The following is a 26,727-nucleotide window of genomic DNA, read 5'->3' on the forward strand; positions in this document are numbered from 1 at the left end:
CAAAGACACATTATAAGTAAAATGTCAAGAATTAAAGATAAAGAGAGAATCCTAAGTTGCAGGCAAAAGGCAACAAGTTACATACAAAGGAAATCCCATAACGCTATCAATTGACCTCTCAGCAGAAACCTGACAGGTTAGAAGGGAATGGCACGATATATTCACTGTGCTAAAAGGAAAAAACCTACAGCCAAGAATATTCTCCTCAGAATTTTTATCATTTAGAATGGAAGGAGAGAGAAAGAGTTTTCCAGACAAGCAAAAACTACAGAAGTTTACTACCACTGAACCAGCCTTATGAGAAATGTTAAAGGGACTTATTTAACTGGAAAAGAAAAGACCACAAACAGGAATAAGAAAATAACCAAAGAAGAAAATCATCCCTGGTAAAGGCAAATATACAGTAAAGGTAGTGGATCAACCATCTATAAAGATAGTATGAAGTATCATGGGTCAAGAAGAAACAGAAAATCTGAATAGACCAATGACTAGTAAGGAGATCAAAATGGTAATCAAAAAACCTCCCAAAAAACAAAACTCCAGGACCAAACGGCTCCCCCATTAAATTCTACCAAACATTCGAAGAAAACTTAACATCTTTCCTTCTCAAACTCTTACAAAAACATGAAGAGGAGGGGAGGCTTCCTGACATTCTTGGGGTTAACATTACCCCTGATACCAAAACCAGACAAGGACAACACAAAAAAAGAAAATTACAGGCCAACATCACTGACGAACATCGATGCAAAAATCCTCAACAAAATACTAGCAAATCCTTCAAAAATAGCAAAAGAGCAAGTAAAAAAATAGTAAATTGAATATAACAATACATTAAAAAGATCATACACTATGATCAAGTGGGATTTATTCCAGGATATAGGGATGGTTCAACACCCACAAATTAACATGAAATACCATATTAACAAAATGAAGAATATAAGTCACATGATCATCTCAATAGCTGGAGAGAAAGCATTTGGCAAGATACAGCATCCACTTATGACAAAAAATCTGAATAAAATGGGTACAGAACGAAAGTACCTCAACATCATAAAGCCCATATATGACAAATCCACAGCTACCATCATACTCAAAGGTGAGAAACCGAAAGCTATCCCTCTAAGAACAGGAACCAGACAAAGATGCCCACTGTCACCACTCTTATTTAACATAGTACTAGAAGTCCTACCCAGAACAATCAGGCAAGAAAAAGAAATAAAGGGAATCTCCCTTGTAAGGAAGGAGCAAAACTGTCATTATTTGCAGGTGACATGATTTTATATAAGAAAACTCTAAAGAATCCACCAAAAAACTATTAGAAATGATAAGTGAATATAGTAAAGTTGCAGGGTACAAAATCAACAAACCAAAATCAGTTGCGTTTCTGTACACTAACAACGAAATAGCAGAAAGAGAAATTAAGAATACAATAACCTGTACAATTGGAACTAAAAGAATACCTAGGAATAAATTTAACAAAAGACGTGAAAGCCCTATACACTGCAAACAATAAAATATTGTTGAAAGAAATCGAAGAAGACTCAAACAAGTGGAAAGATATTCCATGCTCATGGACTGGAAGAATTAACATAGTTAAAATGTCCATTCTCCCTAAAGCAATCTCCAAATTCAATGCAATCTCTATCAAAGTCTCAACAACATTTTTCATGGAAATAAAACAAAGAATCCTAAAATTTATACGGAACAACAAAAGACCCCAAATAGCCAAAGCGATCTTGAGAAAAACAAACAAAGCTGGAGGCATCACACTCCCTGACTTCAAAATATACTACAAAGCTATAGTAACCAAAACAGCATGGTGCTGGCACAGAAACAGACACACAGATCAACGGACCTGAATCAAGAGCCCAGAAATAAAGCCACACATATATGGATAGCTAAGTTTTGATAAAGGAGCCAAGAACACACAATGGAGAAAAGTCTCTTTGATAAATGGTTTTGGGAGAGCTGGCCAGCCATGTGCAAAAGAATTAAAAGTAGACCACTCTCTTATATCATACACAAAAATTAACTCAAAATGGATTGAAGACTTGAGTATAAGACCTGAAGCCATAAAACTCCTAGAAGAAAACACAGGCAGTATGCTCTTTGACATCAGTCTTAACAGTATTTTTTCTTCTGTTTTTGCTGAGGAAGATGTGCCTGAGCTAACATCCGCTGCCAATCTTCCTCTTTTGTATGTGAGCTGCCACCACAGCATGGCCGCTAATAGATGACTGGTGTAGGTCTACACCCAGGAACCGAACCCAGGCTGCCAAAGTGGAGCATGCTGAGCTTAACCACTAGGCCACCTTGGCTGGCCCCCAGCAGTATCACTTTGAAAGCCATTATCTCACCAGGCAAGGGAAACAAAAAAAATAAACACATGGCACTACATCAGACTAAAAAGCTTTTGCACAGCAAAGGAAACCATCAACAAAATGAAAAGACAACCTAACAATCGGGAGAAGGTATTTGCAAATCATATATCTGATAAGGGGTTAATATCCAAAATACATAAAGAACTCATACAAGTCAACAACAAAAAAACAAACAACCCAATCGAAAATTGGGCAAAGGGTCTGAACAGATATTTTTCCAAGGAAGACATACAGACAGTCAACAGGCACATGAAAAGATGTTCAACATCACTAATTATTAGGGAAACGAAAATCAAAACTACGAGATATCACCTCATGCTTGTCACAATGGTTGTAATTAACAAGACAAGAAATAGCAAGTGTTGGAGAGGATGTGGAGAAAATGGAAGTCTCATACACTGCTGGTGTACATCAAAGGCAGGCTAGTGTGAGTGGTCTGTGTGTGTGGAGGGGGAAGGGCAGGGCACTACTGCATTAAATAATAAGATCGACTAAAAGTTGCTCTGCTTTGTTTTAGCACCATGCAATGGAAATTCTGGTAATGTCAGTGATAAAATATTCTCCCCTGGAAAAAAAAAATCTATTGGTCTAAGATGTGTGTGCATCTGGGGTGGACTGCTCCCACTGCCCCACCTTTGGTACCCAACATTTGCTGAACGTGTTAACTTCATGTTAAGCATTTCATCAATCCTCAGAAAAGCAATAGAATCTTGCAACTTAGATTTTGTTTCTTTGGTTTTCTTTTCGTTTCTGAAACCTAGGAATTTAATTTTCTTTCTTGAAGACTTATGTATGCATTTAAAACAATGTTTGCTACATTTCCTCCAGCATTTCCAGGTGTTTGTAGAGAATAGGTGATTTAGTAACAATGCCTATCCAATTTCTAGAATTAGAAGTCCCCATGTTTTTACATTCTCTAAAACTTAATTATAAAGTTGTTAAATACCTTTTCTACTTTGTCTTCAGAACACATCATTTCTATTTGCTTATGGTACTGTTGTTGATAGAATGACTTAAGTTCATTTTCCTTAAGTAACATTTCCAACTTCAGATATTCTTGTCTGATTTCTTCTCGATTCTGGAACAAGCAGTTCAGAATTTCTTGAAATCTACCAAAAATAAAACACATTATAGAATCTCACTAATTTTTTGATAGACGATACAAAGTTTACTTAAAGAAACGCATGAACAAAAGGATATATACCATTTATAGCATTAGACTCAAGGATAAACAGCAAATAGGTTAGAGTGACTGTTTTTCCTATTAAATTACAAAAATGTTTGGAAAGGGTTGTTAACTTTACTTTTACTACACGGGGTTCCCCTTCTCTTTCTCTCTCCTCCAAGAAAGATCATGTTGTTAAGAGATACAGGTATTATAAGGCCTCTGGTATTAGTCACAGACTGTATTTTGTCTATGTAATCGAGCTATTTAGCAAAAAATGAAAAAACGTTTTGTTTGTAGGAAAAGGATGAGAATCTGGACCTATACTATGCCAATTCACAAGGCCCCAGAAGCAGCACTGTATTGTGTGTTGTTTGGTGCTGCCTCACTGTGAAGAAATAAGTAGTGGGTGGCATGATCACATGGTGCCTCCACGGCCCCTGGGAAGGTGAGATAGCCAGTTCTTTGCTTCAGAATTTGTTATACTGAAACATAGCATATAGTTAGGTATCCCCTACAGCCTGGCTAAGAGTCACCTGACACTGCTAGAACCCAAAACATCCAAGTTTACAGCATGGTAAACCTCGAAAAGCCACTCCAGTGTGTTTCCTCCAAAGGGCATTATAGATTTAGAGAATTAGAGTTGGGGAGTCTGACTCTCATCTCCTCCCAATGCACAAAGACCACAAGCTGAATAATACCTATGAAAGCCCTAAAAGGACCTGCAATCCTGCATCCTCCAGGGTCAGCAGAACATCAGCCACAGTAATATTCTAATTTTATAAAAATATACTTACGATTCTAAGTCATAGCTCAGGTCGGAGTTTACAGTAACAGTATAAACAGTCACATACGGCAAAGCTCTCAAAGAAAAATGAACTGTGAAGCCTTTAAAATAAAACTGTAAGAAAGTATATACATTTAAAAATAAATGTTCTTTGGCCAGAATTTTAGCTATATTTGTAAGGATCTGTGGTAAAAACACTGCCAATTTACGTCAGTAGTTCTTAATGAAACTGTATTGGGAGTGAATATAAACCACAATACATCGACTTTACTGCAGTTTTGTCAAACTGATAAATATTTAATAGGAAGTATGTACGGACATTGCAATTTCACTGTATTATATTACAACAATGCTAATGCCAGTAAATGAATTGATAAGTTATCTTTAGGTTATACCCAAAGATAATTTCTTAGTTTTTCTCTGATATTTTACCCAAGAACATAGTTCAATATTGGACAATTTTTTAATTTTGTGGTCTAGACTTAACTGGTTGGTGGTGTTTAGTGTTCAGAATGAAAGGTAATTAGTATCAAGGTTTCTAGAGAGCTCCTTTTATAAAAAACTATCATTTTAAAACAGAGTTCTAAGGGACTAATAACGACTTTCTAGTCATTTAAAACATTCAAGTAAGTAGAAAACAAAAATCTTTGCCAATAATTTTAGGTGCTACATGATGAATATTAAGCTCTATGCAATTTTCTTGGTATAGCCACAAGTGAAGTTTTATAATTACTCTGTATACAGAACATTTGTACTTTCCTCTTATGACTTTTTTGAAAATCATCTTTCCAAATAGCTTTGATAGACAGCAAATACTGTATATTCTTCCCTTTATCTGTTTAAATTTCATAAAAATTTTTTTAAAGACATTTTGAAAATTTACGGCATTAAAAATTCTATGTAACAGTATGATTGAATGACAAAAGGCATTTCTTTCAGGAGACAGCTACTTTTGAGGAAAAATGACAAAGGCCATGGGGTATATAATTTTACCATTACCTTCTTTATAAATACTAGTAAATTATTTAACATGTTGCACAAATTAAAACTTAAAGTTACCACTGTTGGTTAAGACATGTTGAAATGTGAAAAATACCCACATAAATGCTTATTTCATAGCTCAGGCCCTCTCCCTCCTAAATCATTTTACTAGAAGGAAAGATTCAATGATTTAAAACCATCAACCACAGAGAAGTCTACTAATTTCTAAGGCTTTAATTGGTAACCAGATCTAGTTAAGTAGTGCTGAGCAATTGCATGCAAGCGATGACTCCAAATTTGAGCAATTGCTGACTTCTTTAATTTTCAAGAAAGTTGCATCATCAAAGAGATATCTGGTTTCATGAGGCCCAATCCCACAACTAACAAAATGAAACAACTACTACTAATAGTATATCAGAGTTAAACGCTTCCTTTGATAAGACTAAATGAATAATGACGAACCACTTCTACTTATTTTTTAAAAGACACTACGAAGTTGGTGGGATATAACAAAAAGCATCATAAGACTAACAAAATACAACAAATTTATCTTGACAACAGGTTGCTAGGGGGATTAACAAAATAACTTAAACACTTCAGAAAATCTCCAGTATAAACAGAGCTCTTGTATGATACCAATATATAGGTCAACTTTATGCTATATGAAAAACTGGTTCATTGTCATTATGAGAAAAATAACCATTTAATTACTTATTATCTGTAAAAGAGCATAGTATGAGAGCAAAAGGATTAAGATTTGAAAGAGATGATTTATAGTTCTTGATCTTATGTGTAAGTAAGAAAACAATACCCCACTTCAAACTTCAAAAGGTTGTAATGATCAGAGGAAACTAAAATGGGCCTAAAAATAATGAAAAACTACAAAACTATGGTTGAAAGTCACTTAACTAGTCTTCCTTATGTACACCGTGACATCTTCTACAAACTCTTGAGTACCAAAACAGTGTGAATAACCACCATTGTAAGTTGTGGTTAGTTTCTTGTACTAATGATAACAGAAAATCGGCTCTGGAGAATGTGAAGTAAGTTTAACTTTACTCAGTTTTATCAAAGTTGACCAGATTCCTTTATTATAGGGCCTCTCAGAGGTTTGAACATTCTGATGTACTTTGGAAATCTCCTGGATTCCTTAAGAGTAATTTCTGAACTTTGATCCAGGAATTCCTTACTGTCTTCTTACAACTACTCAAGATTCACAGCTTTTGAACTAGTGTCCCATGGGGACAACTTGAAAAATTGCCCTAATTGCTTAGGGAAAAAGTACTTGTGAGTACTGTACTATTAATAGCCTTTTTTTTTTTTTTTCAAATTTACCTGCTAAGAAGCTTAGTGGGAACCTATCAAAATTCTGTATCAATTTATATCACTGAGAGACATTCATTCAAATAATTAACCGCTTAACTCAATAAGAGGCTTATTAGAGTTGCGTAGAGTCAAGAAAGGGTAGGTAAGATTTACATGAACTATACAAATAATGATAATGCCAGATGCTAGCACCTGAATGTTTGTGTAACCCCAAATTCATATGTTGAAATATAACACCCAAGGTGATGTTGTAAGGAGGTGAGGCCCTTGGAAGGTCATCAGGTCTTAAGGGCAGAGACCCCATGGATGGGAATAGTGCCGTTTTCAAACAGGCTCCAGAAACATCTTCCTCTCCTTCCACCACGCGAGGATTCAAGAAGTCTACAACCCAGAAGAAGACCCTCACCCAACCATGCTGGCATCCTGCTTGGAATTCCAGCGGCCAGAACTGTGAGAAAGAAAGGTTTTTTGTTTATAAGCTCCCTGGTCTGTGATATTTTGTTATAGCAGACTGAATGGACTAAGATGCCAGAGGAAAAAATATGAAAACCGCTAAAACCTAATTTCATAAGTGACATAATTGGCTTTATCTTGTCCTCTTACACCTAACTCCTGGTTCTGCTTACTATCTGTATAATCACAACTAAAATCATTTGATCTCCAAAATGGGCAATAGAAAGAGTAATCAGTGACTTTTTGAACTCAGTTGAGTATATATATAAAGACATACTTATACAACAAATGATGATAACATAAACTATATGACTAAATTTTAAAACTATGAAATCCTCAAAATGCGATCTTAATGTCATTTTTACCTTTTAATTTCTTTTTCCTGAGGGTTTGAAATCATTAACTTTGCTTTGTTATTTTCATGAGTAAAGGCTTTCTGATCTTCATAGGCTTTTAGTTTTTCTTTTAACATTAAAATCTAGTAGAGAGAAACACTAGTTAAAATACAAAACAAATTATTTGTCTCCATTATACATGACCACAGCAAAATTTTATCTGTGAAAAATAACTGAACAAATCAGAATTCAATGGTAATAGGAAAACATGTCAAATTTCTAGATGATTAGGATTGCAGAATCCCACAAATCAGGAACTGAGGGAGATCAGCAGAACAACGTAAAGAGTCGACATACCTCTTGCTTCTGCTCATTACAGATCTTTACATACTGAGTTATATGATTGTCGAGGTTAAGAACATTGCTCTTCAACTGTTAAAAGATAGAAATTACGATTGCATATATAGAGAGAGGTAATGAGCCGTTATACACAAGCAAAATGGCATTATATCCTCATTAATTCAGTTCCATGAACTCAAAATTTATGACAACTACGATCACATGAAAGTTACGATCAATTATGCTCATGTTTAAAATCTATGACAAGAGAACATGCTGAACATAATAATGCAAATTAAATTATAAAGAAATTGCTTTACCATCTGAGAAAAGGTACTTTTAAGAACTTGCAAAGCATTCATTCACAATATAATAAAAATTGCCCACTTTCTTTTTCTTCTGGCTTCTAAGAAGTTCAGAGATGTAAGCCCAAACACTCGATTTCAAGGTCCTGCCCACTTCTCACTTAACTGACTTAGAATTTGGTACCTAAAACTATGAGCACGGGATTCCTCAACTGTGAAGTAGAGCTAAAAATGCCTTCCTCAAAGCGCTGGTGTAAGGATTACCTAAAACATGTATGTGAAAAACCTCTGTATATTCATATAGTACAAACTTTCCCAAATAGTCATAAATAGTACATGAACATTTCTCTAAGGAAGACGAGAACCCGCTCATCTTCATACAAAAGGAGTAGCAGAAGGTAAGCAGGAGGAGATGGAATCATGCCAGTTGAACTCTAGGGCTCTTCTAACCCTGAGATCCTGTGATTATAAACATACATCATGTATGACTTACATCTTTTTAAATTACCCCAAAATACTGGTAAAAATACATATCTAACCAATCATTATTATATTGTTGAAGCTACACAGATCAGTATCATGAATGCGGAAATAAATTATTTAAAAAGTTTACTGACTTTATAAACTGAGGCAAATATTACATATTTTACAGATGAAGTAATGGAGGCTTGGAAACATTAGCTAACATGCCCATGGTTTTCAGGTAGAAAGTGCTGGTGCTGGGCTAAAGTAGAGCATCATCCTTGGCTGCAACAAAGGAGTTAAAGCCTTAATCAATGACTCCAGGGTGCCATCAAAACATCACGTGCCATGATGTGAAAAAGGGCAGAAAGAAAGGCACTAAAGCATCCTAGCTCCCAAAAGACTAAATAATAGTATCTATTATATGTGTAATCAGGATGGTTAATAATTTGTCTAAGTTAATGTTCAATTAACCAGGTTAGAAAAGATATTTCTAACCCTGTTTCCTAACTCATTAGTAGAAACACAACTCTAATATTTTATTAGATTTATAAAAATAATATGCACTCACTGCCCTTACAACAAAGGCAGAGTAAACACACTTACAGAAGATTTAATGTTCTTTGCACGATTAGCATACTTAAGAGTGTTATATGTGTCATCGTGGAACACAGAGGAGGGACTAACAGCAGCTATCATTATAGTTTGACAGTTTCCTCCAAAAGAGTCCTTTAACAAGCGAGTCAGCTTACTATTTCTGTAAGGAATATGCTGATTCTTTCTCTGAAAGAACAAAAAGAGAATTCTTATGTCATTTTCCACATTTACATGCAAACCTGCTACCACTTCACTATAAGAATTTGAGCATTGCCCAACTTTGCCCAGATTTATGATAAAACTGGTGATCGAAATGATGATAATGAATTTTACAGGACTATTCAGTGAATATACCAAACAAATATCCTATTTAAAGATTATATCTCCATTTGAATTAGTATTAATCTTAGCTAATAAAAAAATCACTATTGGTTCACTAGTTGTGATAAGCGTACCATATTAATGTGCCATGTTAACAAGAGGGGAAACTGAGTGGAAAGTATATTTAACAAAATCTTTCTGTATTATCTTAGCAACTTTTCTGTATCTAAAACTATTCAAAAACAAAACGTCTATTTAAAAAATCTCCATTCATTATTTAAAATAAATTAAAATACAAATGTAATATATGCCCTATACAAACATACTAGCAGAATAATAAGAATTTTGTATGACACAGAGCTACTTCTCTTGTTAAATAATCCTCTAACATGGATACAAAATAAATTATAATTACAATCTTACAGATACTTCACCTGAAAGCACACTACAGTTCTAGGAGAACTTAATTTTTCTAGGTTTTCTTTTACTTAAAAGATACAGTTCTGATTTTAAAGTAACAAATTTTCCAAAAAGTACAACTTATACATAAAACAGAGCTTTATAATGTTAACCGGAAAGCAACTTTATGCTATCCAGTGTAAATCATATTACAGAAGAGGAAAATGAAGCTAATCAACAAGTGAAATGACTTGCCTCAGGTCACCTGGCTGGGAATTCACAGAGCCAGAAACGGGCACTAGGTTTCAACTCCCAGTAGTACTGTGATTTCCACCATAGCAGTCTTTCCCAAACAGAGTGGAATGTGCACTGCTGGTGCTACTTGAAATGACTTTACATGTACAAGACATGCATTAACCACTGACTCATAAATGACTCAATAGAAGTCAGCTGTTAAAAATTAAGTTGGCACGCAAAAAATGCTATGAATGGCTTAAATTTAAAAAATCAGTCTCTATACCATGCTGTCTACTTACATATTTGAGATTTTAACTTAGAATATAAAAGACATCTTGGTTTTGCAATCTTCATGTGATTTTAGTAACTTGCCTTTTTAAAAAAAAGGCTCCTTAAATCATTTCAGCATACTTCATACTAAATCAAAATGCAACATTTGGAAGAGTTTAATAGTAATTTCCCTAAAGCTTTTGAGCCTGGTTTGAACTTAAATTAAATGATCATATTTTAACTTTTAAAAAAGGAAGTCGTATTCTAGGAAGCACTTCTGGAATACAGATGTAAAATATCTTTAAATGCCCAAAGGCATAAGCAAACATCATCCTATTAGGTGATTTAATTATATTTTATATCTCAAGCCCTTCTTCCTAAGAAAAATCAACATTCTTTAATCATCTAACAACATTTTACAGTATATAAGATACTAGCCAGAACAGAGGTTAGTTTTTCTATAAGGTGATTTTTGTCTTCATGCCAATTTAATTATCATGCTTGCTGTGCAGTGATCATTAAATGGTCATTTTAAAAATCAAGTTCAAAATAAGTGATGAGAAAGTACCATAAAATATTAACTATCAATCTTACATTCAATAATTTTCGTTCAACAAATTCTGATTATTAAACTAGAAATTAAAAAAAATACAAAACCATAGCTTTATTTGATATGCTAGCCTCTCTGAGGTCTTTGTTCTGTATATAAACATTATTAACATACTTTTAAAGTCTGATTTATAATAGACCTTTAAAACAAAATTATATATTAAGTAGTATCTTTCTAGGAATTATACATATTTCAAAATGTTTAAACAAATAAACATATAGTACCTACCTTCGTATCTGCTAAAGCATTGATGACATTCCCAAGAGCTAAAAGTGATCGATTAATATTTGTGCCTTCTATAAACCGGATCCCTTGAGCACTTGTAGTACTGGCTCTCTCAGACCCTGCCAGATCAATGAGTGACATCTTGGCAATTCGGACATTTTGACTGATACTTGCTGTTTTGTCTTGTTGTCGCAAATAAATCTTTTTGAAATCATAGGAGAATAGAGAAAATGAGGATAAGATTGAACAAAATTAAAAAGGCAACATATACTTTATTTTTAAGAGCATGAAATCAAAATTATTTTCATTTTAAAAACAAACCGAACAAGGTACAATCTGACTGGCTGATACCGAAGAGTACTAGAAGTAATAAGCCAAAGTTGAAAATGAAAAGATGTTCTATATGTGTACAGAGGGCAAATAACTCTTAGCCTGATAGAAGGTCAAAACAACTGCCATTTGCATTCTGGTAACCCTTGAACCAGAACAGAGAATTATTTGAGGTGGTGGTGGTGGCACAGGTCCTCCAGAAATAATGTTCCTAAGAGAAAACCAAAGGCAGTGGACAGAATGTTTTGCACATCTCCAGGATCTGTTTCCAAAGGAAAGGTGAATTTGAATGTTGATCCAAATTGAAGAGTACATTTGTTCCAATTCCCAAAATTGTTCTATGTCATTATAATTAAGAAGATATCACACATAAAAAAGATAGTAAAGTATACTTGTCATGTCCAATGGCCCACTAGAGCAAAGCATAATTTATTAAACTATTTTAAGCTACTTTGTAGTTTAACTTCAGTTAAGAAATAAATTAGGTGGCAAACATAAAGAGATGGGGAAGGTCAGCTATTATTCCATTATAAAACCATTTTGTTAAATTTTCTTATCAAGCAGGGCCTAAGACATTTTGTAGAAATCTCAGTGTCTCAGATAAACATTTCTCTCAAGACTACTGATGAATGAAGTCAGTGGTAAGAACAGATGACATGAATAACATTTTCTGGACTAGAGACTTTCTGAATGACTTGATGGCCTCAGATACAAATTCTTTCAACTATAACAAGTCTTTTCCATAAAATGAGTACCACATAGCATAATCTAGAATGAAGTATATAATCATTTGGATTTTAACAGGACTAAAAACTAAAAGAAATAACAGCTACTAACCTATGCTTTAGTTCTTTCTTTTAAAAGTGAATCGACATCTCCCCAATTTATTGGTTCTATAAATACAGATCTATCAAGTTTGCTCTGATATATGATTATCTTTGGGGGGGGGGGCTGGCCCAGTGGTGTAGTGGTTAAGTTTGCCCACTCTGCTTTGGCAGCCCGAGGTTCACAGGTTCAGATCCCGGGTGTGGACCTACGGCCCGCTCATCAAGCCATGCTGTTGTGGCATCCGACATACAAACCAGAGGAAGAAGGCCACAGATGTTAGCTCAGTGATAATCTCCCTCAAGAAATAAGAGGAATATTGGCAAGAGATGTTAGGTCAGGGCCAGTCTCTCACTCCCCCACAAAGAAAGATTATCTTTGTAAAGGTTAAATATTTTCACCAGCTTAAAAAAAGAGTAAAAAAAAAAAAGAGAGAAAAACCCTCTAACACTACCACTTTACTATCCTATATCTTCACAGAGGTAAAAATCTACATTTCTGATTTACATCATCTCAATTCTAAGTATTCTTGATAGAATCTTCTCAAAGCTGCAGGTAAATGAAGTGGTGAGAAGCAGAGAAGTTGGCAGATGAAGAGATTTTTTGGGGGGTATCTATGAAAATTACCATCCATGAATTTGTCTTCATTTATTTTAAATTCAATTTTAACAGCAATAGTCTAGGGGCCTGTTACCTGGAAAACAGCATGAGAACGAGAAGATGAAGCATTCATATCAGTGGGATGTTGTGTCCTGTTTTTATTTCCATTATCCAATAACTGTAAAATTTCCTCTGAGGATTTGGGCTAGAAAAGTTTAAGTAGAAGAAAAATATACAAATTAGCCATCTATCTTTAAATTGTTTAATAAACTTTCAACAAGAAAGAAGATTTTTAAGGTAAAATGAAGGGTAAGAAAATGCTTTCTCTAAATTAAATCCCATTTAACATGGACTGTGTATCATTTGCTTAGTACTTTGGTGTTTTATGAGGAATAAAAGATAAAATCTTGTCTCTCTGAGGAAGTAAAATATAGATGCATAAGCAGAATAATACATAATATTAAATGTTCCAGTAGATTTTTTAAAAGAAAAGCTCATTCAATTATTTCAAAGGAAAACAAAATAAGACTGAAGATATACCCTGATTATTTTAACTCTGCAGTTTATAATTTTTATTCTTTCTCAGATACAATGGAAAATAAGTTAATGGCTAAATAACCACACGTGCTATTCAGGCAAGGGAAAAAGGAGTTACAAACATACCTGATGTAAAGTCAACCCCTGAACGACTACCCCTTTTTGGGCATCTTCCCGGACAGCAAGTGGCCCTGAATTTACTAAGAGGTCACGAATCTGTTCATTATATACCTTGAAATAAAAAAGAGTGCTTTAGCACTGATGTTGAAACAACAGTGGTAACATCGCACCCATGCACACATTGCTGATTTAAGGTTATGTTAGAATTTTATCATAGAGACAAGCAGCGGCTCATTTTCAGTCATCTCACCCCTTCTATCTCACATTGCCATTAATCTTCTACCATCTGAGAAAACGAAGAATTCGACTACCTAGGTTTGAAACCGAAATTTAAAAGTGGAGTCATTATACCCTGACCCCATAATTCCTAACTTGATGACTATAATGAAACAGAAATAAGATAGCTGGAATCGCCTTTTCCTATTTCCTGGAACTACACATGACACATGGTCTTGGGAAATTCTAAAGGATCTGAAATATAAGTTATATAGAGGTGGCATGGTGCTTGCTTATAATCTTATAACAAATAAATCTTCATATTTATTATTTCATGATACCTAAATTGTCCATTTTAAATTTTAAAATTTAAAAATTAAAAGAAATTAAAATTAAAAATTAAAGAATACCCATATTCAAGGATGGATGATATTTATTTTACTTATCCTTCAATTACTTTAAGTTTAACATCCAATTCTTAATGATAAATTTCCCCACGGAATACCCTGCCCCCCACTGACTTTGCCGTCAGAGGCTAAGTGGTCTGTCCATGGTCACGAGGGCGACGGCAGAGCAGGACTGGAGCCTAGATCTCCTCACACTACTGCGTGGCACTGAGTACACCCCTGTATTCTATATCTCTGGCAAGTTTTTCTTACTCATTTCTGTAAGTAATGCACAGAAATAGCACTACTGACCTGATTTTATGAATTTATTGAATGTACTAAGTTTTCTACTTGCCAACGAAATGACAATTACACCTATTACTAAGATTTAAAAAAAAATACAAAATTAAGTCTTTAAGAATTTATTTTGTGTAAATTATTTCCATCTTCCAACGAATAGCCCATAGTGATAATTCATTGCTGGTAAAATTTCCTACAATGAATGATATAACCATTTTTAAATGTAATAAACTCTTAAAAGTAGTAAAATGATAATATGAAGAGATAATTTTTTGGTTCTTATTTTTCTGATAAGCACCAGTCACTTTTCTTATGCTTCCCCTCACCCACTTCAATCATACACAATATACAGTTAGAACAATCACCCTCAAGCTGGTCTACGCATCAGAATCACCTGGGAGCTTTTTAAAAAACATAGATGCCTCAGCCACAATCCAGACCTATTATATTAAAATGTCCAGGAGTGAGGCCTAGGCATGTCTATTTTTAGAAAGCTCCATAGCCAATACTACTGCACAGCCTGAGTGAAAAACCATTAGATTAGACACTGCTTTACCATTAATCAAAGGAAAGCAAATTAAAAGAAAGGAAAAACAATTAAAAACATTACAAAAATAACCAAATTTCAAAATTTTCCAAGTTATAAAGGGAACTAAGGGAGGAATAATGAATATTGCAATGCTCTTTTCCTAATTAGGTTCAAAACAATTCTTTTCAAAACTTAACTAGAGAAAATGACTTTTACTTCTCTTTTATCTCCAAGTTTTGTAGACTGACAATTTTTAGCAACATACATAATTTTAATCAATTTTTTTTTTTCTGAGGAAGATTGGCCCTGAGCTAACATCCGTTGCCAATCTTCTTCTCTTTGCTTGAGGAAGACTGTTACTGGGCTAACATCTGTGCCAATCTTCCTCTGTTTTATGTGGGATGTTGCCACAGTGTGGCTTGACAAGTGGTGCTAGGCCAGCGCCCAGGATCTGATTATGCAATCCCCATGCTGCCGATGCGGAGTGCAGGAACTTAACCACTACACCACCGGGCCAGCCCCAATCTTCCTCTTTTCTTGCTTGAGGAAGACTAGTCCTGAGCTAAAGTCCCTGCCAATCTTCCTCTATTTTATATGTGGGTCACCACCACAGCATGGCTGATGAGTGGTGTAGGTCTACACCCAGCATCCGAACCCACAAACCTGGGCCTGGGGCCATCAAAGTGGAGCGTGTCAAATTTCACTACACCACAGGGCCAGCCCCTAATCAATTTTTGAAATGTGAAGACACTCTCTCAGTAGGACCAAACTATATGATGTCAATAAGAGAGCTGTGACTACCAAAAATTTTCTTTTTTTTCCTTTTTTATTTATTTATTTATTTTTTTGAGGAAGATTAGCCCTGAGCTAACTACTGCCAGTCCTCCTCTTTTTGCTGAGGAAGCCTGGCCCTGAGCTAACATTGTGCCAATCTTCCTCTACTTTATATGTGGGACGCCTACCACAGCATGGCGTGCCAAGCGGTGCCATGTCTGCACCCGGGATCTGAAGTGGCGAACCCCAAGCCTCCGAGAAGCAGAACGTGCACACTTTAACCGCTGCGCCACTGGGCTGGCCCCAACCAAAAATTTTCTGACGCCACAAATGAACAGGCAGTAAAAACAGAGATCTATGTTTCTGCACTGGTTTCTGAAACATTATATGAACACAAACTTAGAGTGGCTGCCGCTTAGTTATGATTTGTTGAATGTCAGCTATTACTGAGAGGGTAGGAGGCCTCAAAGAATGATGGGGTATGTCAAAAGGACACAAGAGACAGCATGAAGGAGCCTCGACTAATCAAATCTGGCACAATTTGAGCATACAAATAATTACAGAAAGGGATCTACTGAATAATGTTAAGAATCCATAAGTCCATACTGATACAATAAAGGAAAGGGAAAGTTCTTCCTCACAGTAGAAAGTCAACGAATAAATGTAAAATAAATGACAGAATTTAAACATCACTATTATCTACCATCATCATAATCATTTCAAGCATGAATCATCAGTGGACGCTAATACTCACAGATGAAAGTTTGAGGAATAAAGGGCTATTTACACTGTCTCCTTACAAGGCACTTATTAATTATAAGGGTAAAGTAGTTCTTTATAGTGGAGAACTTTGCAAACACCAGCATAACGAAATTGATCAGAGTTAACACAGCTAGTAATGGGACTACCTAACCACAAAAGCCTCTTGATACGATGCCATGAGAAAAACTCAACATCACTTCTCTGCTGTTCCTGCCAGGGCATAACCTGAATGTAATCATGACAAACCCAAACTAAGGGTTTTATGACAATGAAATAAAATACAAAGAAAGAAAAAAAAATTCCAGACTAAAGAGACTAAAGAGATATGCCAGTTGAATGTAATTCATGATCTTAGATTTTCTTTTCCAATAAAGGGTATTATTATAATAACTAGCAAAATCTAATTAGGTCTATAGTAAGATATTAGTGTTGTATCTGTTAAATTCCTGATTTTGATAATGATTCAGTGGTTATTTAAGAAAATTTCCTGTTTTTACAAGTGTGTAACTTAAACAGTTCAGAAAAAAGAAATACACACCTACACATACAGAGAGAAAGCAAAGATAGTAAAATGTCAACATAAGGAGAATCTTGGTGAAGGGTATCTGGAAGTTCTTTGTACTAACCTGCTACTTTTCATAAGTGAAAAATTATGCCAAAATAAAATACTTAGAAAAAGAGTAAGATGCATAACAAATTCTTAAGACCAGGAATTTTAATGATTTTATACATTCATGAGAAAATTCCTGTGTGATAGAATAATTTAAAAGGACCATGGAACTTTTTTTTTTTTGTGAGGAAGATTGTCACTGAGCTAACACCTGTGCCAAACTTCCTCCACTTTGTATGTGGGACGTCGCCACAGCATAGCTTGATGAGCAGTGTGTAGATCCATGCCCAAGATGCAAACCCACAAAGCCCAGGACACTGAAGTGGAGCACATAAACTTAACCACTATGCCACCAGGCCGGCCCCCTATGGAACAATTTAAATAAAGACTTCTCAGGGGGCTGGCCTGGTGGCACAGCAGTTAAGTTTGCATGTTCCACTTTGGCGGCCTATGGGGTTCACTGGTTCGGATGCCGGGTGTGGACCTACGCACTGCTTGTCATGCCATGCTGTGGCAGATGTCCCAGATAAAAAAGAGGAAGATGGGCATGGATGTTAGCTCAGGGCCACTCTTCCTCAGCAAAAAGAGGAAGATTGGTGGCACATGTTAGCTCAGAGCTAATCGTCCTCAAAAAAACAAAAAGAGAGAAAAAAAAATTTCTCAGTACTACTGATTAATCCAAAGAATGATATTACTAGCTTACCTCCAGATAAGAAACTGCAATACTACATACTTTCTCTCCTTTAATCTCATCCATGGATTTATAAAGGTGTAACATCGTCAGATACATCACTCCAGGTTCAGCTGCTGATCCTAGCATTGTGTAGGTCTTCCCAGCTCCAGTGGCACCATATGCAAGTACTGAGTTTTTATGAAAAGGGATAAAAGCACTTTGTTATGACATGTAACATTACTATATCCACTGTCTAGTGGGTAGTTCCATCTGGATATCCAGAACAGTAACTTTAAACTCAACAGATTCAAAATTAATTTACAGCCTTATTCTTAAAACTTGGGAATTTGAGCACAAATCTCTTACGCCTATATTCTCTATTCTGCTTAATGGCACCCTCATGTACCCATCCCCCCTAACCTGCTCCCCCTCTTCCAGCAATCTTACAAATTTTATTTAATCAATTATCAGTCTCCCTATGTAAAATTATTCTCGATCTTCTTTAATCCATCTCCTAGAATTTGAAGTTATTTTCATGAAAACAAAATCTCAGTATGCTAAATCTTCTTAATTGTTCCACACTTCTATGTGAGAAATTCAAATCCCTCACCTTGGAATATTATCAGGCACTCGAGAGAGGGTGCCTGTTTGTCTCTCCAGCCTACTCTTCCTTGCTATGGTCTACATATACTAGAGTATTTGATGTTCTCTGCATGTGCTGCTCTTTTTCTACTCCACTGCCTTTGCCCTGGAGAGTTCTACGTAATCCAGCTGGAAAACTTCAACCTGTTCTAAATATTCAGCACAAACATCACCTCCCTGTGCATTCCCTGACCCGTTTTAGGCAGAGACGTCTACTCCCTCATTCGAGCCCTCAGTATATGTGCACATCCTTTTATTCTAGCACGTATCACATTGTATTTCTAACTGTGAGCTCCACCAAGGCAGAGGCCATGTAGCCTTCACACTCAGTAAGTCATCTGGCACAAAGCAAGTACTCAATCCAAGTTTGCTCAATGAATGAATGCCAGATAGAAGCCATTTATAAAATTCCTTTTAAACTCTTGTTGTAGGCAAATTACTTTGTTTTCAAGATTCTATCAATACAACATAAAAGTGATGTATTTTTTCAAATGCAGGAAAAAAAAGAAAAAAATCCACTCTGAATTACATATGGCAAACACCCAACATAATATTCAGTTAAGGCAATAAGCCCTCATCTTATTATTGTTAAATATTATTACAAGTTAAAGCTCTCTGATAAGCTAAATGTTAGCAAACTACAAAAATACTTTTCAGTAGAATGAATTAAACTGATGTATGTTTCATTTTGTTCTATTTTATGTAAATCAGTAGTACATCAAGAAGTCTTAAGACAGCTGGATAAGAATATAAAGCAAAGCCAATTAGAAATCAAGGATTCAGTATTAGTTTGGTAGAGATTTTTTCATTTGGAGTCAAGAAAAATTTAAAAAATCTCTAGGGACAATATGGAGTTTCATGAATGAGGAAAAGAGTATCTGCTTAAAAATGAGAATCACAGCAGTCCTAATCAATAAACCACATTCCATTCTTGCTTGATGAAGAGGGTGAGTCTTTTGTAATAAAACTGACTGAGTCAGTGAAAGTGAAACGTGTTACAGTTTTGGCGTACCTTAAAGAAAATGTCATAAACCGTGGTAATTACAAAAAAAGATATTAATAATGGTGTTAAGTGCCTTGTAAACGTTGAATTAACTGGCCTTTTGGATCTCTTTCTAGGAAATCACCATGGTCATTCTGAAAGGCAAATGATTAGATATATCCAGTGCACTAGTGACGTTTTTTGGTTAAAGATATACTAAAATAGCACATGATGCTCAATTAACAAGGGCTTTTCAGATTTTTATTTCAAGGTAAAGAAAAATGGTGCTGTAAAAAAATTGCCAAGTGTTCAGAAATGTCCAACTATTCCCCAGGGATAGATGTATAGGTAAGCAGTAGGAATACTTATGAATACACATTGTGAGAAACCTGACATCAATTGCAGGAAGCATGTAGTTTAATAACATAGGAAAGTGAAAGGATGACCGCCTCTAAAGACTACAGCAAGACCCTGGAAGACAAAGTTTCACAAATGATATATGTTATCTGTGATTAAATTTCAAAGAAAGACCACATTTACAGTGAAAGTCTACTGAACTTAAGAATTTTTAGCAAACAAGCACCTTAAAGTTGACTACATTTAGAAGAAAAGGCCAAGGAGAGGACCCTAATGTAAAATGGAAATCAGATGAAAAAATTAAATCCAAAGTGAAACAAGTACCTGTGCAATTATATCCATTCAAAAAACTCTGAAGAATTGGCTTAGTCGTGTGTTCAAAAACTTCCAGTTGAGTTGAAGTTTCATCAAAAACAGCATCAAATACAAATTTAAGATCCTTATTTTGTCTCTTTGTAATATCTCGATTTGTAATTTTCTTTCCATGGAAAAAATGGATTTCTTCTTGTTTAGGATCAAAAACTAGGATATGCTTATCCACAACATGGACCACTTTATGCAATCCAGCTGCCTTTTCTTTTGTGTTTTCAGGACGCACTCGAACAACCACTTTCATGTGGTGACACAGGTTTTCCTCTGTGACAGACATTGATGATGATGTTGATTCCCCTGTTTATGATAATGCTTGAATATTTCTCTGAAGTTAAAAAGGAAAATAAAGTATTAATACTAATTCTACTTGTACGCAAAATGATTGGTATTAGTATTCATTAAGAAAAGGCATTAATTCTGTTCCACTCACCTGGTAAATGTTACTGGTAATGTGTATATGTATATATACACATACATATTTCCCTCCTTGGTTCAAAACCTTCCAATGGTTCTTTATCTTGCTCAGAGCACAACTCAAAGTTCTTTTAATGGACAACATTTTTTACTTCACATCCTATTGCTCTCTCCTTTGCTAAACTCCATTCCAGCTCACACACCAAGCACCCCTGCAGCGTCTTTCCACTAGCTAGTCTCTGTACTGCAAAGTGCTTCTCTCAGTGTCTGCATGATTATTTCCTTTAAGTCCTTGCTCCAGTGTTGCCCTCCTGTCCACTCTTATATCAGCCTATCCAATTCCTGATCACCCTTATACTGCTTTATTTTTTTCCCAAAGCAATTCCCACCCCCTAATATATATTTCTTACTTATTATGTTTGTTGTTTATTTCCTCTCTTCCAGTTAAGCTACAAGTTCTTTAAGGGCAGGTTTTGCTTACTGATGTGTTCCAAGAGCCTAAAACAGTGCCTGCCACATGGTAGATACTCTACAAATACTAGATGAATAAATAAATTAGTGAATACTGAAGGGTTTTTTTGTTTGTTTTTCCTTGGTCTTACCTTAGAGTCTAGATTATTTTCTGGATCGTTGAGGTTCCCAAATAATTGATGTTTGTTAGCTTATCTTTATTTTTCTTGTTTTTATGTCAGGTAGTCATACAACAGATGATAATTTTTAAACCTGCTATCACTGATGTACGCTAAACTTGCATCATTATGCAGTGGAGACTAGGATCCATATTCAGAGATTAGGATGTCCGAATACACCATGGGGTATATACAATCTCTATAACTCTCATACCCGTACTGGCTAGTTGATGCATCCTTGGAACCATTTTTAACCCTATGGGTCTGTGAGATACAGGTAGAGACCAGCCTGGTTGTATCAATTTCCACTGCCAAGAGGCTTGCAGCCAAGATCACTCTTACTAAAAATAGTTCACAAGCCAAGGCTCTCCCTTCATTGCCTTGATGCGATTCTGAGAGATCCTTTCCTGTCTGTTCCCATGACCTAAATTAAAATAGTGCTGGAGCCTAGTGAAAATCAAAGCTAGGTTTTTGGGTAGCCTAGCTGTGATTATATATGGTTTAGCTATAGTGTTTAACTGGAAGCCCAGGGTCTGACTAATATTTCAGGTAAAGAGATTTATCAGGGTTTTGTATTGTGACATCATCTGATCACTCTCACGGCTGCAGAAATAACATACTATAGGGAATAGCAACTAGTTAGGTCATTGAAGTAATATAGACAAGAGATGATGCTGTCAATTCAGAAGAGGGTGGTCGTCAGATTCTGGATGTATTCTGAAGGTAAAGACAATAGAACTTCCTGATAGATAGATGTGGGGTATGAGAGAAAGATAGGATTCAAGAATAACGCCAAAGTTCTTGGATCGATTGTTGGAAGAATAGAGCAGCCATCAACTGAGGTGGAAACAACAGAGGGTAGAGCAGATTTTGGGAGGAAGATCAGTTCAGTTCTGGACATCTTCAATTTGAAAATTTTACTAGACATCCACATGGAAATGTTGAGGCATTTGGAAGCCAAGTTAAGAAACTAAAGACTGTCCTCAGAGTCTTAATGCCACCTGAAGCTGTTGTTTTTTTTTTCTTTTGCTGAGGAAGATTCACCCTGAGCTAATATCTGTTGCCAATCTTTATCTTTTTGCTTGAGGAAGATTCGCCTTGAGCTAGTATCTGTGCCAATCTTCCTCTACTTTGTACATGGGTTGCTGCCACAGCCTGGCTGCTGATGAGTGGTGTTAGGTCCCCGCCCAGGAACAAAACCTGGGCCGCCGAAGTGGAACGTGCCAAAGTTAACCACTAGGCCATGGGGCTGGCCCCTAAAAGTTTTTTTTTTTTTTTTTTTAAAGATTTTTATTTTTTCCTTTTTCTCCCCAAAGCCCCCCAGTACATAGTTGTATATTTCTCGTTGTGGGTTCTTTCTAGTTGTGGTATGTGGGATGCTGCCTCAGCGTGGTCTGACGAGCAGTGCCATGTCCGCGCCCAGGATTCGAACCAACGAAACACTGGGATGCCTGCAGCAGAGCGCGCGAACTTAACCACTTGGCCACGGGGCCAGCCCCCTAAAAGTTTTTAAAGTCTCAAATGGCATTAAGATTTTGGAGGAACTTTTAAATCAAGGAGGAGAGAATGATCGTGTTAGATATTGCTAATAGGTTAAGGACTTACTAACAGTAACCACGAGGTTTAGCAACACAGAGGCCATGAGAAAAGCCATTTGAGGGGAACGATGGGACAAAGGCCTGAATGGGAGGACTCTGACTGACAGTGAATTCAGGAAGTACTACTGCAAAAGTGAGCAAAGAAATGGTGGAGGTGGAGAGGGAAAAGGAGTTAAAAGAAGATGTTTTGTTTGTTTGTTTTTTTCTTCTCCAAAGCCCCAGCACATAATTGTATATCCTAGCTGCAGGTCCTTCTACTTCTTCTATGTGCAATGCCACCCCAGCATGGCTTGATGAGTGGTGTGTAGGTCCATGCTCAGGATCCGAACTGGTGAACCCTGGGCTGCCAAAGCAGAGTGAGTGAACTTAACCACTTGGCCACGGGGCCAGCCCTGGTTTGTTTTTTAAAATGGGAGAAATAACAGTAATGATAAAGCTAAAATATGTCATAAAACCATATACTTTGGGGAAGAATTCAAGTAAGGCCAAAGCAATCTAAATGCAGAAGACACTGGACACAGCACTCCCTTTTCAGGACTCTGTACTTCCCCCAAAATAGCATGCTCAAGAAGAAAGCATAGTCATTTGGGTCCTAACAGTCAGGTTCCAGGTGAATTACTACTCTGCTCTTTCTTCATCCTTGAGCCTCTGTCTAGCCAAGTCCCACAAAACACCTATACCTCACTTCTATGACCTGGGACAAGTTACTTAACCTCACTGAGTCTCAGGTTTCTCATTTGTATAAGAGGTAATACACCCTTATCACTGTCATGAAGGCTAAAAGAGATAATAAGTATTAAATGTATCAAGGCACTCAATAAATGTCAATTCTCTTTCCTATCTGCCCCCAATCCTGCATCTTCTTCCCAAAGATAATGGTCCATCTTTCTAGTGTTTCCCAATGGGCTTATGACTGGCACTTTGGGTAGGATAATTCTCCCCTGTTTGGAACTGTTCCATGTATTAGAGGATGTTTAGCATCTCTGATCCCTGTCTATTAAAGACTAGCAGCATCACACAAGCTTGGTGATAGCAAACACTAAACACCACACACATTTTTAAAAGCTTTTAGAAATATTTAACAATGCTTTGACTTTAATGTACTTTTTTCTCAATAATAGATAAAATATACACAAATCAAATGGCTGAATAAACATATATAAAACATCAGGTGATTATTTCAAAAACAGCTCTTAGAATCTCAAGGTTGGAAGGCATCTCTTGCTAATTAATTAATTAACTAATCAAGTCAGTAAGTCAATTTTTAGATGCTGGAGACAGACAACACAGGTTAAAATCTCAGCTCTACTACTTACTGGCTGTAACAGTGGGCAAGTTACTTAGCCTTGTTGTGACTCAGTTTCCTCAGTTGTAAAGTAGGACTAATAATAATACCCACCTCACAGAGTTGTGAGGATTAAACACTTAGAAACAAACTGACACAGAGTTTGCACTACAAGTGTTTGCTATTATTATTATTACTATATATAGTGTAGTGAAGGAAAAAGATATTAATAAAATAGTGACACAAATATGTAAAGGTGTAACTGTGACAAGTGCTATAAGGTAAAGGTTAACAGTGCTACGTGAAATTATATTAGGTGATTAATAGAGTTAGAAAGCTTCCTAGAGAAAGTGACAGGAGCTGAGGGCTGAAGGATGGATAGTTATTGTCAGGTTAAAAAAACATTTCAGAAAGGAAAACTAGTTATGCATTCAAAAAATATTTGAGAGCCTTCCATGTGCTTGGCATTTTCCTGCACCCTGGGATAGAGGGGGTCAGGAGTGTATGTGTGGGCTCCTATTTTAGATGGGGCAGTAGAGAAAAGCTTGTCGAATGGGGTGACTTTTCACAGAGACTGAAGTGAGGGAGTGAGCAAGTAAGTGGCTCTCTGGGGCAAGAGTATTTCAGGCAGCAAGTCCAAAAGTCTGTGGTAGGAAACTAACTGGCTGCATGGTCAATCTGCTTGAATCTTGTTTCTTTTAACTGCTTAGTTTTAGATGATTATAATTTTATCTAAAGAAATGCTCAATTTAGCTTTGCTCAGTCCTGATGCAGCTGGAGAGAACAAAAGGGAAGGGAGAGGGTTGCATTAAAAAGATAAAACTGGTTAAGGGTGGGGCCAGATTTAGAAGATCTTAAATGCAAGGCTACAGAGTTTAGACTTGATGTTGAAGTTAAGTGGGAATTATTGATGGTATTTTAGAAGGCAACAGATCTTAGGCAAGTAACACTTCAAGGAGAAATTTTGACAATTACCTAAAGGGGTTTAAGAAGCATAATGTCAAATATAACTATGTTTTACAACTTGTTACAGATTTTAATAAAGACATTGATCTTAATTTTTAAAGTATCACACATTTCCCTACTTTTTCAAAACAAATGAGTATACTTTTCTTAATAAAAACGCCTAAGATCAACAGAATCATCAAAATGTACAAATTAGTGTTATGTTCAAATATAGTGATTTGATGTCTTCAGGGATTAATGAGGTTGTTCCTACATTAATATCTAATGCCTGCTTTCATTTCTAACATGACGAAGTAAGAAATGGACATCTAGTTGATTCTGATTAAGGCACACAGACAGCAAATGCCTTGATCATGTTTACTAAGAAGTGGCAAAAGAAAAGCCTAAACATTGTTATCTGTGCAATACTGTGTTGATTCAAAAATTCTTTTCAGACGATTGTTCAGAAGATAGTATCACAGCCTCTGATCAATTTTATCTTTTCTATTCCTAAGTGGTATTTGTTGAATAGAATCAAAAGAGCAAGCTCTTAGGATTTCATTGGTGGGACTAAAGCATAAAGGATAAACACTTCCAACACCACTGTTCATTATACTAGAAAGGTATTTGTCTAATGTAGAGAGAGCAGAGTTTAAAAGAGCAATGAAGGGCTTTAGTTACTAATATATAAAACAAGAGGGTTGGACTACATGATATCTAAGGTTCTTTTCTTGCTCTAAAATTTTATGTATATTGCATATGATTAGAAAACGATACAAGAAATAACAGTTAACAGGATTGTATGTTTTTACCTTTACATCCCAAATCTCTTATAATGAGCCTGGTAGATTGTAAGTTCTCAAATATGTGATTAATGAGTTAATAAATTATCAAAAGTAGACACAAACTCCAAGAAAGCAACTTGCTCACTTACAGTAGAGGCAAACAAACAATATATTTCTCTAAGAGAATCAACATATTACAGGAGAGTACAATGATTGGAAGTAACAGCCAAGCATACTGAGGACCCTGAGGCATCAAAAAAAGTTAAACAATGTGCCCAATTTTTTTTTTTTTTGCTTACAAAATTAAGAAAATGGGAAGATCATGTTTTACGTTAATCATTGAGGGTGGTTAAACGTCTATCACTTAACAAGGGTAACATTAAATTTTCTGGGAGATTCACTTACATAGAACAGCGCATTCCTCTGCTATGATTAATGAACAGGTGTTAAAACCTAATTCTCTTCAACAGTTGCAAGATAATATAAACCAAGTTGAACAGGCAAATCCTTAACTTATAATGTACCTAGCTACTGTTCATCCTAGATAAAATATAAGCCAATTAAGTTAAAGATTCATCCCCAATTATATGCAAGTATAATAATAAAATTTTACTTCATTGATTATATTGATACCTTCTTCAAAAGCAATCAGATGTATCTCATGTCATTCCCCTGCTCTAATCTCTCCAGACTTTTCCAGTGTAAGAATAAAATGCAAACTCCTGTAGGTTCTACATCTGGCCTCTGTCCACCTCTCTGACCCTTTCTTCAAATGTTACCCTCCCCCTTGATTTTTCTGCTTCAGTCACATTACATTGTCCATCTTAGTGTTCTTCCAGCACTTCAGTCTTGTTCTGGCCTCA

The 26,727-nt window shown here is 35.9% G+C and overlaps 1 protein-coding gene across 3 annotated transcripts in view; it reads right to left on the minus strand.

Moving 5' to 3' along the window:
* Positions 1-26,727, minus strand: part of KIF18A (kinesin family member 18A) — a 94,112-nt gene that overhangs the window by 64,046 nt on the left and 3,339 nt on the right. For all 3 annotated transcript variants that reach the window (XM_014831455.3, XM_044753735.2, XM_070491382.1), the window contains exons 2-10: positions 20,161-20,533; positions 17,886-18,043; positions 13,612-13,716; positions 13,043-13,153; positions 11,197-11,394; positions 9,141-9,317; positions 7,786-7,860; positions 7,459-7,571; positions 3,328-3,490 (exon numbers count right to left, since the gene is read on the minus strand). In XM_014831455.3, coding sequence (XP_014686941.3) covers positions 3,328-3,490; positions 7,459-7,571; positions 7,786-7,860; positions 9,141-9,317; positions 11,197-11,394; positions 13,043-13,153; positions 13,612-13,716; positions 17,886-18,043; positions 20,161-20,485 — 1,425 coding nt within the window. In that variant the 5' untranslated portion in view covers positions 20,486-20,533. The remainder of the gene's footprint in view (positions 1-3,327; positions 3,491-7,458; positions 7,572-7,785; positions 7,861-9,140; positions 9,318-11,196; positions 11,395-13,042; positions 13,154-13,611; positions 13,717-17,885; positions 18,044-20,160; positions 20,534-26,727) is intronic.

Source organism: Equus asinus, chromosome 20 (genome assembly GCF_041296235.1).
Source record: "Equus asinus isolate D_3611 breed Donkey chromosome 20, EquAss-T2T_v2, whole genome shotgun sequence".
Lineage (NCBI taxonomy): Eukaryota > Metazoa > Chordata > Mammalia > Perissodactyla > Equidae > Equus > Equus asinus.